Source organism: Lithobates pipiens, unplaced genomic scaffold (assembly GCF_037356315.1).
Source record: "Lithobates pipiens isolate NorthernLeopardFrog02 unplaced genomic scaffold, aLitPip1_a1.2 Scaffold_25, whole genome shotgun sequence".
NCBI lineage: Eukaryota > Metazoa > Chordata > Amphibia > Anura > Ranidae > Lithobates > Lithobates pipiens.
Genome location: NW_027507787.1, coordinates 129,348,426 through 129,362,224, shown reverse-complemented (window position 1 = coordinate 129,362,224; position 13,799 = coordinate 129,348,426). Strand labels below are relative to the sequence as shown.

At 45.0% G+C, this 13,799-nt stretch overlaps 1 protein-coding gene across 2 annotated transcripts in view; it reads left to right on the top strand.

The window, feature by feature from the left end:
* The first annotated feature begins 6,703 nt into the window (after nucleotides 1-6,703).
* The window catches only part of LOC143930510 (synaptotagmin-15-like), a 218,436-nt gene continuing 211,340 nt past the window's right edge, over nucleotides 6,704-13,799 (top strand). Inside the window, exon 1 of one of the 2 annotated variants that reach the window (XM_077454866.1) lies at nucleotides 6,704-6,931. In XM_077454866.1, the coding sequence (XP_077310992.1) occupies nucleotides 6,925-6,931 (7 nt within the window). In that variant the 5' untranslated portion in view covers nucleotides 6,704-6,924. The remainder of the gene's footprint in view (nucleotides 6,932-13,799) is intronic. The other variant, XM_077454865.1, reaches the window with a different exon arrangement.

The following is a 13,799-nucleotide window of genomic DNA, read 5'->3' as shown; positions in this document are numbered from 1 at the left end:
ACCCTCAACATTGGGAGGATGCTTTGGGGGTCTGTGACCCCTCAAAGCACCTTGTCCCCATGTTGATGAGGACAAGGGCCTCATCCTCACAACCCTGGCCGTTGGTTGTGAGGGTCTGCGGGCGGGGGGCTTATCAGAATCTGGAAGCCCCCTTTAACAAGGGGACCCCCAGATCCCGCCCCCCCTGTTTGAAATGGTAAGGGGGTACAAAAGTACCCCTACCATTTCACAAAGACAGTGTCAAAATGGTTAAATAAGACAAACACACTTTTGAAAAATTCCTTTATTAAAAATAAAAAAATAAAAAAAAGATTCCAGTGGTGCTAATCCACTCTTGCTATCCAGCGACGGGTCTCCGGGGTCCAGCGATGGATGATCATATCCAGCGACGGGGGATCTCTCAGTCCAGCGCTGTCCATACATCCTTCTCCGGAGATACTGCAGAGATCCCAGCGCTGACGTTTCTTATATTAGGAGGGCGGGGCCACCCGTCACCTGACCCCGCCCCTCTGACGCTGGAGAGGGAAGCCAGGGGTTCCCCAGTGACGTGTGGGTGACCCCGCCCCCTCTGATGTAACGGAAACCTGCGTTACATCAGAGGGGGCGGGGTCACCCACACGTCACTGGGGAACCCCTGGCTTCCCTCTCCAGCGTCAGAGGGGCGGGGTCAGGTGACGGGTGGCCCCGCCCTCCTAATATAAGAAACGTCAGCGCTGGGATCTCTGTAGTGTCTCCGGAGTGGAGACAGAAGAAGGATGTATGGACAGCGCTGGACTGAGAGATCCCCCGTCGCTGGATATGATCATCCATCGCTGGACCCCGGAGACCCGTCGCTGGAAAGCAAGAGTGGATTACCACCGCTGGAATCTTTTTTTTATTTTTAATAAAGGAATTTTTCAAAAGTGTGTTTGTCTTATTTAACCATTTTGACACTTTCTTTGTGAAATGGTAGGGGTACTTTTGTACCCCCTTACCATTTCAAACAGGGGGGGGGGCGGGATCTGGGGGTCCCCTTGTTAAAGGGGGCTTCCAGATTCTGATAAGCCCCCCGCCCGCAGACCCTCACAACCAACGGCCAGGGTTGTGAGGATGAGGCCCTTGTCCTCATCAACATGGGGACAAGGTGCTTTGAGGGGTCACAGACCCCCAAAGCATCCTCCCAATGTTGAGGGTATGTGGCCTGGTACGGTTCAGGAGGGAGGGGGGCCGCTCTCTCGTCCCCCCCTCTTTTCCTGCGGCCTGCCAGGTTGCGTGCTCGGATAAAGGGTCTGATATGGATTTTTAGGGGGACCCCCACGTCAATTTTTTTTTATTTGATGCGGGGTTCCCTTAATATCCATATCAGACCTGAAGGGTCTGGTTATGGATATTTAGGGGGACCCCCACGTAAATTTTTTTTTTAATTTGACACGGGGTTCCCCTTAATATCCATGTCAGACCTGAAGGGCCTGGTAATTGAATTCAGGGGAACGCTTTTTTTTTTTTTTATCAATGAATGAATGAATTGTCGGCTAATGCAGAGAACACTCATTGAGTGTTCTCTGTATTACGGGACCCGACAATAGCCGCAAGTGATTTTAAAAGACTTTTTTTCCTGCACAAATGACACTTTGTGCAGGGACAGTTCTAAGCACCAGAAACATGCGCCCCTTCACAGGCATACTATAGATACCCCCCAGCTACGAAATTTAAAGGAATATTACACTTTTATTGTTTCACTTTAATCATTATTAAAATCACTGCTCCTGAAAAAACGGCCGTTTTTAAAACTTTTTTTTGCATTGATCCATGTCCCCTGGGGCAGGACCCGGGTCCCCAAACACTTTTTAGGACAGTAACCTGCATATTACCCTTTAAAATTAGCACTTTAGATTGTGAACGTTCGAGTCCCATAGACTTTAATAGGGTTCTAAAGTTCACACGAAGTTTAGGTCTGTTCGCAGGTTCTGGTGCGAACCGAACAGGGGGGTGTTCGGCTCATCCCTAGTAACAAACAACTCTCCTGCCCACATACATAGTCTGGTTGAAAAAAGACACAAATCCATCCAGTTAAAAAAAATAGGAAAAAAATAAATAGAATAGAAAACCTCCATATACACAGTCCTATACCCACATTTTTTCCTGTTCTCCCCGGGAAACAATTACATATTCCCTGGAACAACAATCTCAAGTGTTAATACCTATCAATGTTAGTATTCAGCTATGTTTTTTTGCATCTAGCAATGCATCCAGCTTTTTTTTAAACTATCTCCTGAGCTTGTTCTTGAGGGAGTCTATTCTACATTTTCACAGATCTTACTGTGAAGAAGTCTTTCTGTATGTGAAGGTTTAATCTCTTTTACTCCAAATGTAAATAGTGCCTACTTGTCCTCTGCAATGACCTGAAGGTGAATAGATCTGCACCAACTTCACTATATAGACCCGTTAGGTATTTTTACATGGTGATCATATCTCCCTCAAAGTGGTTATAATGCCACGTTTTTTTTACCCCAATGCATTCATTTATTTCGGCGATGATTCCAGGCCCGCTCCAGCCTTCTGGGATTTCCGCGGCTGCACACGACACAGTCTTGACTGCAGGCCCAGATTGTAGTACTGTGGCTCCTGCTGGCTGGATGCAAGCCAGGTGAGCAGTTCGCCACATTGACTGCAGCAAATCCAGACACTGACCACCATGGTCAGTATCTGGCATTCTGGACACAGCAGGCACAGTCGCTCCATCCCATCAATCATCCAGAGAGAAATCCCCCGTGATGCTCTAACCGGACACCAGTGTCCACCAGTATCCGCTCCTGCAAATCAGGCAACCAGGTCAGTGCTGGGAATGCACAACCACCCTCCGCCATCTTGCTTCCCTGCCTTGTGATGTCTGCTAGCAGGGAACCTGGGTCTCCTCTAGGGCGTGGCACTGCCCCTCGCTTCTAGATAGGCTGACATCAGTGAAACTGACAGGCAGGCCCCTCCCCTGGCATGCTGCTGTAACCTCTTGTTAGACAAACTGAAGTTTGCAGGCATGCTGAAATTAGCACTGTCCAGGCATGTCGCTCAGCACCAACTGTGCCCAAGAAAATTATCACTGGCTTTTCCGTGGTTGCTGGTAGCAACAATAACGTTTGTAGCCCATGCCTCACTGAAGGGAACACTTCTAGCACAATCCCGCCTGCAGGAACCCGCAGCCTGATCCCGATAACCCCAGGGAAACAGTAGACACTTTCAGGCACACTTTGCTGTTTGAAGCAGAAGTTTGAAGCATAAGTTCAGAATGTCCAGCAATAGCAGATTGCTGGACATATTTGTAATCCATCTTGAGATGTCCAGCATTAGCAGACCACTGGACATATTTGTAATCAATTGGCGCGGTCGCCCGCTGTGCTTGCCACGTGTAACAGCACACGGTAGAAAGTTACTAAATTTCAGATTTTAGCACAAGTGTACGCTCCAGCCATGGTTGGGGAATTGGGTTAGCAGGGCAGCAATAACTCGGCAAGCAACTTACAAGGGGGGAGACTGCCACATGTAGCCAGTTCTCCCTGAAGACCATCTGTGTCAAGTCTTCATCCCATCCCTGGGAGCTCTCCAGCAGAGTCAGCCAGGTGGGCTAGTAAGAGAGAGTCAGTCTGGAGGACTGCTGTGTGAAGTTAGCCTGGAGGGCTAGTGAAAGGGGCATCTGCAGTCAGGTGGGTTGGCAGTGCGGGAAGAGGTGGTGCTGGGACCAGTAGCCACAGGAGGGAGATTGCAAGCTGATCACTGTGTTCTGCTACACAAGGGGATTTGAGTTCAGCCTACAAAGGGTTATTGCTAAATCTGACTGGTGCCTGTTAGATCCATTTGAGTGATTAAGCTGGAGTGTTCAAGCAAGGAAAGTGAGACCCGTAGGAGAGAATGGACGGAGGAGCTGCACGACTAGGGGGAGGAACAGGGTCATGTATCGGTCAGCTAGGTCAGTGTTAGGGGCAAGGGGGTAGCTCTTACCTGATTGGTGGTCGAAGTTACAATGGCAGGGTCCAGAGGAGGGAGTCTTGCGTAAGGGAAGGTAGATGTAGCATTCCAGGTATATTGCTCAATTTTGTCACAGCAGTTGGCGGTTCAAGGGGTCTTTGGTGGGTCAGTGAGGAATTACATGGTTATAGGATTAGTGGGGCCTATCTAAGGTATGGCGCTTACACTTGGTTAGCGGTGGTTCTCCCAGGAGCTGGGTCCCCTGGGGGAAGGTAATATGGAAGTATGTGTGATGTCAGAGAGTCCTCAAGCCGGTTGGGGCACAGCTGAGGACATAGACCATTACAGTTATAAATTGTGTCTTAAAAAACACCCAAAGACCTTTTGCTGTTGGGCAAAATTACGTTGTTAAAATTGGCATTTACGGGTATGTTTTACATGTTTTAAGTGATGTTGTTTTATTCTTTGGTTAATAAAATTTGGCTGCTGTGACCATATAAAACCCATGTCACGCAGTCGGTGTCTTTAATTTAATGGTAAGGACCAAGGTTGACGAATCCTGTAGTCAATTGCAGAAGAAGTGTTGAGTAAGCTGTATATAGATTGTATATAGACTGTGTTCAGGAGGATGTCCCTGAAGATGTTCCTAAAATGTTGTTGAAGAAAAGTGGGCATCCCAGAATTTCCCATTCCCGTCCAAGTTATTAACCTTCAATAAAAAACAAAAACAAAGTCATGGACTGGTCTCTGTCTCTGGAGTGCCTGTGAAAATTTGGTGTGTCTGGCTGTGCAGGGTGGGGGATCCATTTAAACTGTGGCTCCTTAAGAGGTGCGCTACATAATACTTCGGTTTTTGGGTTTAATGCAGCTTTAACTGAAGACAGATGTATAAAGCTAATGTAAATAATGTAATGAGCTTCCTGATGATGCTGACAAGTGAAATGCATTGATACTGCTCGTCTGCCATACGTGATGTAGTTTCCGGTTTTTGATCTGGTTTAAACATTCGGGCATTTGGAATGCATGCCGTCCCAGACCGAGCGGTGTGCAGGACAGTCGAAGAGCTGGTTGTATTGGCGCTGATTATAGAAATGTGAGTGGCAAATTTATAATTGATTTAATAAATTGATATAGCACTATCCTGGATTATTATCTCTCCCTGGGTCTCGGTTATTGATGTTTGAGAAGATCAGTTGGTGTTAGTTTCCCATATACCATTCTTAGGGTGGAACATTGTGAAAACAAAGTGCAAAAAGGGTGATATCCTATGACACCAAATGAGCATATCATAGATGCTCTTGGTAAGCGTGAATTTTGTACACTTTGTGGCAGGGGAGTTGCTAGGTGGAAAAAAGACCAGGGGCTTCAGCCCGAAGTCCAAGGCCGGTATGGGGGGCATTAGTGGCGCAGGGTTTTTTGGCTGGGCGGTGGGGTTGTGTGGTTGTGTGGAAGGGGCTAAACTCACTTGCTGGTTGCTGCCTGGCTTACACACACTGACCTACCTACCTGACACATACACTGACCTACCTACCTGACACATACACTGACCTACCTACCTGACATTCACTAACCTACCTGACACATACACTGACCTACCAACCTGACATACGCTGACCTATCTGACACATACACTGACCTACCTACCTGACATACACTGACCTACCTGGCATACACTGACCTACCTGAAACATACACTGACCTACCTACCTGACATACACTGACCTACCTGACATGTACTGACCTACCTACCTGACATACACTGACATACCTACCTACCTGACATACACACACTGACCTACCTGACCAGGAGACGGACTTCACGTGTCCTGCAGCAGCAGCTCAGCTCAGCTATGGTGTGTGAGGCAGCCAGAGAAGAGGGGGAGAGTTGCTCGACCGAGTACCGAGCGGGGATCAATATGGCGCAGCGGCCGCCGCATTGTAATTCCCACCTTCTGGAGCCTGTAGCACCTATGATGGATGTCACACGTCCCGTGGTCCCGCCCTTGGACCAGTGGGACATCCATGATAGGTGCTGCAGGCTCCAGAAGGCGGGACCTGCTATGTGACTCGGCCGCACTCAGGTGCACTCAGGATCAGATTGGTCCCCGCTACGCGGCAGCGCTCGGGGTTAATAATAGAACAGTGCCCACCCGAGACCCAGGTTTTTGTTTGGGGTCCCACTCGGGACTTCAGCCGCTGTCAGCACCCCCACTGCTTTGTGGTGCAGCAATTATATGAGGCGCCTTTAAGACCAGGAGCACGGTGATTGGAACTTTCTTCAGCAAGATTTAGGAACATTTTTTGGACTGTGCAATAATTATTAATAATTCTTATAAATAACTTTTTTTTCACCTTTGGACTCTCAAGTATATTTAGATGTTTTTTTTTCATTCTCATGCAATTATGACATATGTGTTAGCGCCTTGCTTTTCATTGGTTTGTTAATGTAAATCGATGTAGAAGGATTCAGTTTTCATAATGGAACTGATGACGGTGGTGTGGGAGTAGGACACCATGGTGGTCACAGCAGGTGAGCAGGCTCAGGAAAATACACACAGACATCAGATGGTGTAACTATCCGCCAGAATTTACCAAAAACAGAAATTGTTTTGGATGGAGTGACCCTTTAATGTGTTTTATGCAGGCAAATGTACATTTGTACATAATGAAGGGAAGCAAATTCATTGAATGTCTTCTAATATGTATTTTCTCTCCTCCCCTCTAGTCAGCTGGAACAGAAGCCGGGCGTTCAATGCCTGTACAGTGAAAGGGGAGGATTCAGGCGTCTGTGTGACAGACCTGGGAGCTGACAATGACAGCACTGTGTCTGCAGAGCTGACTCTTGACAAGACTGTGGATTAGAGATCTCTGCCTGAATAAAGTTAATAGATCCACATGGACTGAGAATTCAGGACAAGAAGGAGGATAGCCCTCTATAGAGACCCCCAACCAGCTTCTCTTCAATGTCCAGGAGGACAGGCGGCAATGTCTGGTAAGCTGGGACAGGTTTGCATGTTAACACAGAGGGAGTTTACACTAGACCTTGGCTTGCACTTCTAGAAAGGACAGATCTGTATACTCATGCATGAACATATTTTTAATTACAAAAGCTGATTTTCAGAATCTGGAGCAGAGCAGAGCAGAGCATGTTACCAGTCTAATTTCTTATTTCATTTGGGAGTTAAAAGCGAATTGGTCACTATGGACAGCTGCTCTAGTTTTCTTATTTTGTAAATCTATATTTCTGGGGGAAAAAAGCCTGAAGTGCCTTCAGTTATTGAGGTGGATGTTCGTATAACAGATTGTGTTGGACTAATTAGGTTTACCAGGATTCTGTGTTGGACAGAATTATTTCTGGCTGTGATTCCAGTGTGGGGTTAGCACGCCATCCTAAAGGGTTTTCATGTCTGCTTTCACAAATCATAGATTTTTTCTCAATAGTATTTTAAATAAAATGCCCAATTGGTAGCTGGATCAAACTGAATTGAGAGGAATCAGAGTCACAAATGTTAGTGCCCCTTCAGGCTGGGTTCACATCTATGGGAATTGGATGCGGGTTTTTCCTGCATTCCAATTCGCATGGTAGGAGATTGTGACCAGCTCTCTATGGAGCCGGTTTACATTTCTCCGCTGCGGCTCCATGTCCTGTGCTTCTTTTGGTCAATTTCAGGTCCAAATTCAGCCCAAAATTTGTGCTGAAATGGTGACCGGTGATGCACCGGACCCCCACTGTGAGCCGCATGCAGACAATAGTGTGAACCCACACTGATGCATTTTTGCTGTACTTTTACCTTGCCAAACCCGCAAAAAAATACACAAGAAAAATGTTTCCCTTTAAATCTTATGGGACTCTTTACACCACTGTGCTGCAGATGCAATACATTTTGCATTTGCTTTCTGCATCTTTGGTGCGCTTTTCAAGACCACACCAAAAAGTAGCTTCCCATAGAAATAAATAGAAAACAAGTCAAAAACAATGCACATTAGTTTTGTTTTTGGTGTATTTTTTCAGTCACATGTCCATGTTTCACAGGTGCATGCTGGGGGTTAGGCAACCAGTAAATGCATGGTAAATGCATCAGAAATATATATGCGTTTTTGATGCATTTTTTCAAAGTAGCAGTGTGAAAACAGCCTAAGGCTCGGTCCAAACTGCTGCGAAGGCAAAGTTGTAAGACAATCATCCAAAAAGTCAGACAATCATGTGTGGGCTTCAGCTGACTTTTTTTTCTTTGAAAATTATGACGGACCTAGAAATAGAACTTGTTTTAAATCTTTCAGATGGAATCAATTTCTATCGGGAAAACCGTTCTTCTGTATGCTGTTCCGACGGACCAAAAATGATGCAAGGGCAGCTATTGGCTACTGCCTATTGAACTTCCTTTTTCTAGTCCCGTCATACGTGTTGTACATCATCGTGTTCTAAATGATCGGACTTTGGTGTGATTGTCAGAGTTTATTCTGACGGAAAAAACGGTCATGTGTATGCGGCATTAAGGCTGAACTATAGGGAAAGGAACAATCGTCCCTTGCAGGGGGGCTGCCCTTGCTTTGTAAGGGTTAAATGTTAATTTTTTTACTCACTGATCCTCCACTCCCGTAGGCTCCTTCGTGAAGTAGGGTGAGTGCCCACAGTCTCTTCTCCACTATACAGGTCTTCTGACAGCCTCAATTTCAATGCAGAGCCTGTAGCCTTGCACTAGATGTGAGGATGCTGAGAATAGTCCACAGTTAGGCACTTGTTTACACTTGCGGCAAGGACTTGTGCTCCTCTGAAAAGCGATCTGCATTTAGATCACCTTTCAGAAGCATTTAACCCCCTAAATGCTGTACTACCACAGCAGGGCAGTAGCAGCACATCCACCTTTGCCTTGAATGGGTCAACAGGGGGTATAATTCCTGCCACAGCCACAAAACATCATGGCATGTGTACAGCCCTGCCTGCTGATTTTGCATTTTAAGGAGAGGTGGTTGGGGGGGCAGTAAAAATGCATCTCAGCTGCATGTTTTTGCTGGCCCTCAATCTCAGGTGTAAATGAGCCCTTAGACAAGTCCATGTAGTTTCCTCCCCCTGGTGGTCACAGGTCCCCTGACAGCCTCATGTCCAATGCAGAGCCCACAGCCCTGGATTGGAAGTGAGGACACTGGGGAACAGTCCATCGTTGGAGTGTAGGGTACCACTGGCTATGCAGGAGTGGAGGATCAGGTAAGTAAGACCCCTTTTACACTGGGGCACTTTACAGGTGTTTTTTGCACTAAAAATAGCAACTGTAAAGTGCCTGTAAACTGGCTCTTCTTCAGCAGCCACACTGGGGCGGTGTGCTTGCAGGACAAGAAAAAAAGTCCTGCAGGCAGCATCTTTGGGGCGGTTGAAACCTGCCCATTGAAATGATCAGGCGGCGCTTTCAAAGCACAGTAAAAGCATTTTGAAAGCAGCTCTAAGTGAACGCTTTTAACCCCTTTAACGCTGATGCCAGCACCGCCCCAATGTAAAAGGGGTCTAAAATTTATTTTATCAGTCCCCTAGACCTCAACTAGCATTTAACACTTGCAGTGCATGTAAATGTTATTTGTTTTTTTTAATGATGTAAATAAGGAAATATATCTAAAGTTTCAGTGAAAAGTTTCATTTTGCACATGCTTCCATACTAGAGAGAACTTAAAATACCCATGTCTGGACTTTCCTTCTGTAATTGTTTGCATGTCAGCAGCATTTGTCAGAATCATCTGCAGATGGGAACGGTGCTTGAACAACAGGTTTTAGACATTGCCGATATTATTCAAACAATCACAACCCTATAGTATCGTATACATGGAGGAGTTGGAGCATTTGTAAGAATTTGCTACAGAGACATGCTATGTTACGTACATAAGGTAGTAGACATTGGAATGCATTCTGTTGTCACAAAAATTCAATTAGAAGGAAGCAGTGCCTTGCCTTTTATGACATAAGCTGGGAAAATATCTGTGTATGTGAAATACAAATGAAGTGGGTTGTAACGCTGAACCTCAGGCAAACAGCAAAATTCACAGATTACATACATATATATATATATATATATATATACAGTGGTGTGAAAAAAGTGTTTGCCCCCTTCCTCATTTCCTGTTCCTTTGCATGTTTGTCACACTTAAGTGTTTCGGAACATCAAACCAATTTAAACAATAGTCAAGGACAACACAAGTAAACACAAAATGCAATTTGTAAATGAAGGTGTTTATTATTAAAGGTGAAAAAAAATCCAAACCATCATGGCCCTGTGTGAAAAAGTGATTGCCCCCTAAACCTAATAACTGGTTGGGCCACCCTTAGCAGCAACAACTGCAACCAAGCGTTTGCGATAATGTGCAATGAGGCTTTTACAGCATCCTGGAGGAATTTTGGCCCACTCATCTTTGCAGAATTGTCCTAATTCAGTTACATTAGAGGGTTTTCGAGCATGAACGGCCTTTTTAAGGTCATACCACAACATCTCAATAGGATTCAGGTCAGGACTTTGGCTAGGCCACTCCAAAGTCTTCATTTTGTTTTTCTTCAGCCATTCGGTGGTGGACTTGCTGGTGTGTTTAGGATCATTGTCCTGCTGCAGAACCCAAGTTCGTTTCAGCTTGAGTACACGAACAGATGGTCGGACATTCTCCTTCAGGATCTCTTGGTAGACAGCAGAATTCATAGTTCCTTTTATCACGGCAAGTCTTCCAGGTCCTGAAGCAGCAAAACAGCCCCAGACCATCACACTACCACCACCATATTTTACTGTTGGTATAATGTTCTTTTTATGAAATGCAGTGTTCCTTCTACGCCAGATATACTTGGACACACACCTTCCAAAGAGTTCCACTTTTGTCTCATCGGTCCACAGAATGTTGTCCCAAAAGTCTTGGGGATCATCAAGATGTGTTGTGGAGAAATTGAGACGAGCTTTGATGTTCTTTTTGCTCAGCAGTGGTTTTCTCCTTGGAACTCTGCCATGCAGGCCATTTTTGCCCAGTCTTTTCCTGATGGTGGAGGCACGAACGCTGACCTTAACTGAGGCAAGTGAGGCCTGCAGTTCCTTGGACGTTGTTGTGGGGTCTTTTGTGACCTCTTGGATGAGTCGTCGCTGCGCTCTTGGGGTAATTTTGGGCGGCCGGCCACTCCTGGGAAGGTTCACCACTGTTCCATGTCTTCGCCATTTGTGGATAATGGCTCTCACTGTGGTTCGCTGGATTCCCAAAGCTTTGGAAATGGCTTTATAACCCTTTCCAGACTGATAGATCTCAATTACTTTCTTTCTCAATTGTTCCTGAATTTCTTTGGGTCTCGGCATGATGTGTAGCTTTTAAGGATCTTCTGGTGGACCTTACTGTGTCAAGCAGCTCCTATTTAAGTGATGCCTTGATTGCGAACAGGTGTGGCAATAATCAGGCCTGGGTGTGGCTAGAGAAATTGAACTCAGGTGTGGACAACCACAGTTATAGTATGTTTTAACAAGGGGGGCAATCACTTTTTCACACAGGGCCATGATGGTTTGGATTTTTTTTCACCTTCAATAATAAACACCTTCATTTACAAATTGCATTTTGTGTTTACTTGTGTTGTCCTTGACTATTGTTTAAATTGGTTTGATGTTCCGAAACACTTAAGTGTGACAAACATGCAAAGGAACAGGAAATGAGGAAGGGGGCAAACACTTTTTCACACCACTGTATATATACACACACATATATATATACACACATATATATGTATATATATATATATATATATATATATATATACATATATATATATACATATATATATATATATATATATATATATATATATATATATATATATATATATATATATATATATATATATCTTTATACTGAGCAAAATTATAAAGGCAACACTTTTGTGTTTGCCCCTACTGTATTTATCATGAATTTATCATTTATCATGAGTTACAGGTGTGGCATAATAGGATGCTGCTTAGTAGGGATGAGCCAAGCACTCCCCCGTTTCAGTTCGCACCAGAACTTGCAGGCAAAAAAAACGTTAAAGTCTATGGGACACAAACATGAAAAATCAAAAGTTTTGAAGGCTTGTATGTAAGTTATTGCCATAAAAAGTATATGGGGACTCAGGTCCTGCCCCGGGGGACATGTAGCAATGCAAAAAAAGTTTGAAAAATTGCAGTTTTTTCAGGAGCAGTGATTTTAATAATGCTTAAAGTAAAACAAAAAATAAATATTTCTTTAACCACTTAAGGACCGCCGCATGGCAATGTACGTCGGTGCAATGGCACCGACAGGCACAAGCACGTACATGTACATGCTCGCCTTCCAGCGGGTGGGGGGTCCGATCAGACCCCTCCCGCTGGATGCGGCGGTCCGTTTCGCTGCAGGAGAGATCCGGAATGAGGGGATGGCCGTTGGTTTCTGGCCATCCCCTCGCGATTGCTCCTGGCGAATGAGAAGCTTCCCTAGCTGTGTATAGTAAACACAGGCAGGGAGGAAGAGAAGTCATTCTCCTCGGGGCGGTCTTTTTGACTGGACTACGAGGAGAACACTGAAAGTAAGTGTGCACCAACACTACACTGACTTGTAGGCACACATAAGCACACAAATCCCCCCCCGATCTCCCCCCCGATTCCACATATAACTATGGCATGTGTGAGCAATATATCATTTAGTGACAACTTTTTGTAAACTTTTTTTTTTTTGTCATTATTCAATCACTTGGGACAAAAAAAAAATATTCAATGGGCTCAACATGCCCCTCAGCAATTTCCTTGGGGTGTCTACTTTCCAAAATGGGGTCATTTGGGGGAGGTTGTACTGCCCTGCCATTTTAGCACCTCAAGAAATGAGATAGGCAGTCATAAATTAAAAGCTGTGTAAATTCCAGAAAATGTACTTGTAGTTTGTAGACGCTATAACTTTTGCGCAAACCAATAAATATACGCTTATTGACATTTTTTTTTACCAAAGACATGTGGCTGAATTAATTTTGCCCTAAATGTATGACTAAAATTGAGTTTATTCAATTTTTCTTATAACAAAAAGTAGAAAATATCTTTTTTTCTCGAAATTTTCGGTCTTTTTCCATTTATAGCGCAACAAATAAAAATTGCAGAGGCAATCAAATACCATCAAAAGAAAGCTCTATTTGTGGGAAGAAAAAGACGCAAATTTCGTTTGGGTGCAACATTGCATGACCGCGCAATTACCAGTTAAAACAGTGCAGTGCAAAATTGTAAAAAGACCTCTGGTCCTTAGGCTGACAATTGGTCCGGGGCTGAAGTGGTTAAATATCATGCCTGGGGGGTGTCCTTAGTATGCCGGTAAAATAGCGTATCTTTCCCGTGTTTAGAACAGTTCAACGGCAAAATTTAATTTCTAACGGAAAAAATTTCATTTAAAACTGCTCGTGGCTCTAATTTAGTGTCGGGTCCTGGCAGATATAAATAAAAATCATTGAAAAAAAATGGCATGGGTCCCCCCCCCCGTCCATTACCAGGCCCTTTGGCTTTGGTATGGATATTAAGGAGAACTCTGTGCCAAAAAAAAGGCATAGGGCCCCCCCCCAAATCCATACCAGGCGCTTCAGGTCTTGTATGGATTTTAAGAGGAACCCCCGAGCCTAAATTTAAAATAATGGTGTAGGGGCCCCCCCTCAAAATCTATACCAGCCCCTTATCCAAGCACGCAACCTGGCAGGCAACAGGAAAGGGGGGGGAGAGAGCACCCCTCCTCCTGAACTGTACCAGGCCACAAGCCCTTAACATGTGGAGGATGCTTTGGGGTCCCCCTCAAAACACCTTGTCCCCATGTTGATGGGGACAAGGGCCTCTTCCCCACAACCCTTGCCTGGTGGTTGTGAGGGTCTGCGG